Source organism: Monodon monoceros, unplaced genomic scaffold (genome assembly GCF_005190385.1).
Source record: "Monodon monoceros isolate NGI ecotype Baffin Bay Population unplaced genomic scaffold, NGI_Narwhal_1 Contig3779_ctg1, whole genome shotgun sequence".
NCBI classification, from domain to species: Eukaryota; Metazoa; Chordata; class Mammalia; order Artiodactyla; family Monodontidae; genus Monodon; species Monodon monoceros.
Window position 1 is genome coordinate 1 of NW_021699694.1, and position 1911 is coordinate 1911.

The following is a 1911-nucleotide window of genomic DNA, read 5'->3' on the forward strand; positions in this document are numbered from 1 at the left end:
CCCCTGGTACAGTCCGCTGATGATGGGGTTACACACCTGCTCCAGCTCCTTCCTCTTGTGCTCAAACTCGTCCTTCTCGGCCAAGGTGTTGGCGTCCAGCCACGAAATCACCTCCTGGCACTTGTCCAGCACCTTCTTCTTGTCGGCCTCGCTGATCTTCCCCTTCAGCCCCTCATCCTCCACGGCGCTCTTCATGTTGAAGGCGTACGACTCCAGGGCGTTCTTGGCAGACACCCTCTCGCGCTGGACCTCGTCCTCGGCTTTGTACTTCTCCGCCTCCTGCACCATGCGCTCGATCTCCTCCTTGCTCAGCCGGCCCTTGTCGTTGGTGATGGTGATCTTGTTGGCCTTGCCCGTGCTCTTGTCCATGGCCGTGACGTTCAGGATGCCATTGGCGTCGATGTCGAAGGTCACCTCGATCTGGGGCACTCCCCTGGGCGCCGGTGGGATGCCGCTCAGCTCGAAGCGCCCCAGCAGGTTGTTGTCCCGCGTCATGGCCCTCTCGCCCTCGTACACCTGGATCAGCACGCCGGGCTGGTTGTCCGAATAGGTGGTGAAGATCTGCGTCTGCTTGGTGGGGATGGTGGAGTTGCGCTTGATCAGGGCAGTCATCACGCCCCCAGCCGTCTCCAGCCCCAGCGACAGGGGAGCCACGTCCAGCAGCAGCAGGTCCTGCACGTTCTCAGACTTGTCTCCCATCAGGATGGCTGCCTGCACCGCCGCCCCATAGGCCACCGCCTCGTCGGGGTTGATGCTCTTGTTGAGGTCGCGCCCGTTGAAGAAGTCCTGCAGCAGCTTCTGCACCTTGGGGATGCGGGTGGAGCCCCCCACCAGGACCAGGTCGTGGACCTGAGCCTTGTCCAGCTTGGCGTCGCGCAGAGCCTTCTCCACGGGCTCCAGGGTGCTCCGGAACAGGTCCGAGCACAGCTCTTCGAACCGCGCCCTGGTGATGGACGTGTAGAAGTCGATGCCCTCAAACAGGGAATCGATCTCCAGGCTGGCCTGGGTGCTGGACGACAGGGTCCTCTTGGCCCTCTCGCAGGCGGTGCGCAGCCGCCTCACGGCCCGCTTGTTCTGGCTGATGTCCTTCTTGTGCTTCCTCTTGAACTCCTCCACGAAGTGGTTCACCAGCCTGTTGTCGAAGTCCTCCCCACCCAGGTGGGTGTCCCCGGCCGTGGCCTTCACCTCGAAGATGCCGTCGTCGATCGTCAGGATGGACACGTCGAACGTGCCCCCGCCCAGGTCAAAGATGAGCACGTTGCGCTCCCCCTTGCCCGTCCGGTCCAGGCCGTAGGCGATGGCGGCAGCCGTGGGCTCGTTGATGATCCTCAGCACGTTCAGCCCCGCGATCACCCCGGCATCTTTGGTGGCCTGGCGCTGCGAGTCGTTGAAGTAGGCCGGCACAGTGATCACCGCGTTGCTTACCGGGTGGCCCAGGTACGCCTCGGCGATCTCCTTCATCTTGGTCAGCACCATCGACGAGATCTCCTCGGGGTAGAACGCCTTGGTCTCCCCCTTGTAGCTCACCTGCACCTTGGGCTTGTCACCGTCGTTGATCACCCGGAAAGGCCAGTGCTTCATGTCCGACTGCACCACAGGGTCGCCAAACTTACGGCCGATCAGCCGCTTCGCGTCGAACACGGTGTTCTGTGGGTTCAGCGCCACCTGGTTCTTGGCCGCGTCGCCGATGAGCCGTTCGGTGTCCGTGAAGGCCACGTAGCTGGGGGTGGTGCGGTTGCCCTGATCGTTGGCGATGATCTCTACTTTGCCGTGCTGGAACACCCCCACGCAGGAGTAGGTGGTGCCCAGATCGATGCCAATGGCCGTGCTTTTCGCCATGCCGGTGTCCTGTCCTCTCGGCTCCGCAACGAACTTCAGACCTGAAAACGGCCAACGAGTTCAGCGACGAGG

At 62.7% G+C, this 1911-nt stretch overlaps 1 protein-coding gene across 1 annotated transcript; it reads right to left on the bottom strand.

The window, feature by feature from the left end:
* Window positions 1-3: 3 nt before the first annotated feature.
* Window positions 4-1905, bottom strand: LOC114908221 (heat shock 70 kDa protein 1B; the record flags this gene model as incomplete). The annotated part of the gene is made up of 1 exon (XM_029244536.1): window positions 4-1905. A coding segment is annotated over exon 1 (1836 nt), but the record flags the coding sequence as incomplete, so codon positions are not given.
* Between the last annotated feature and the right edge of the window lie 6 nt (window positions 1906-1911).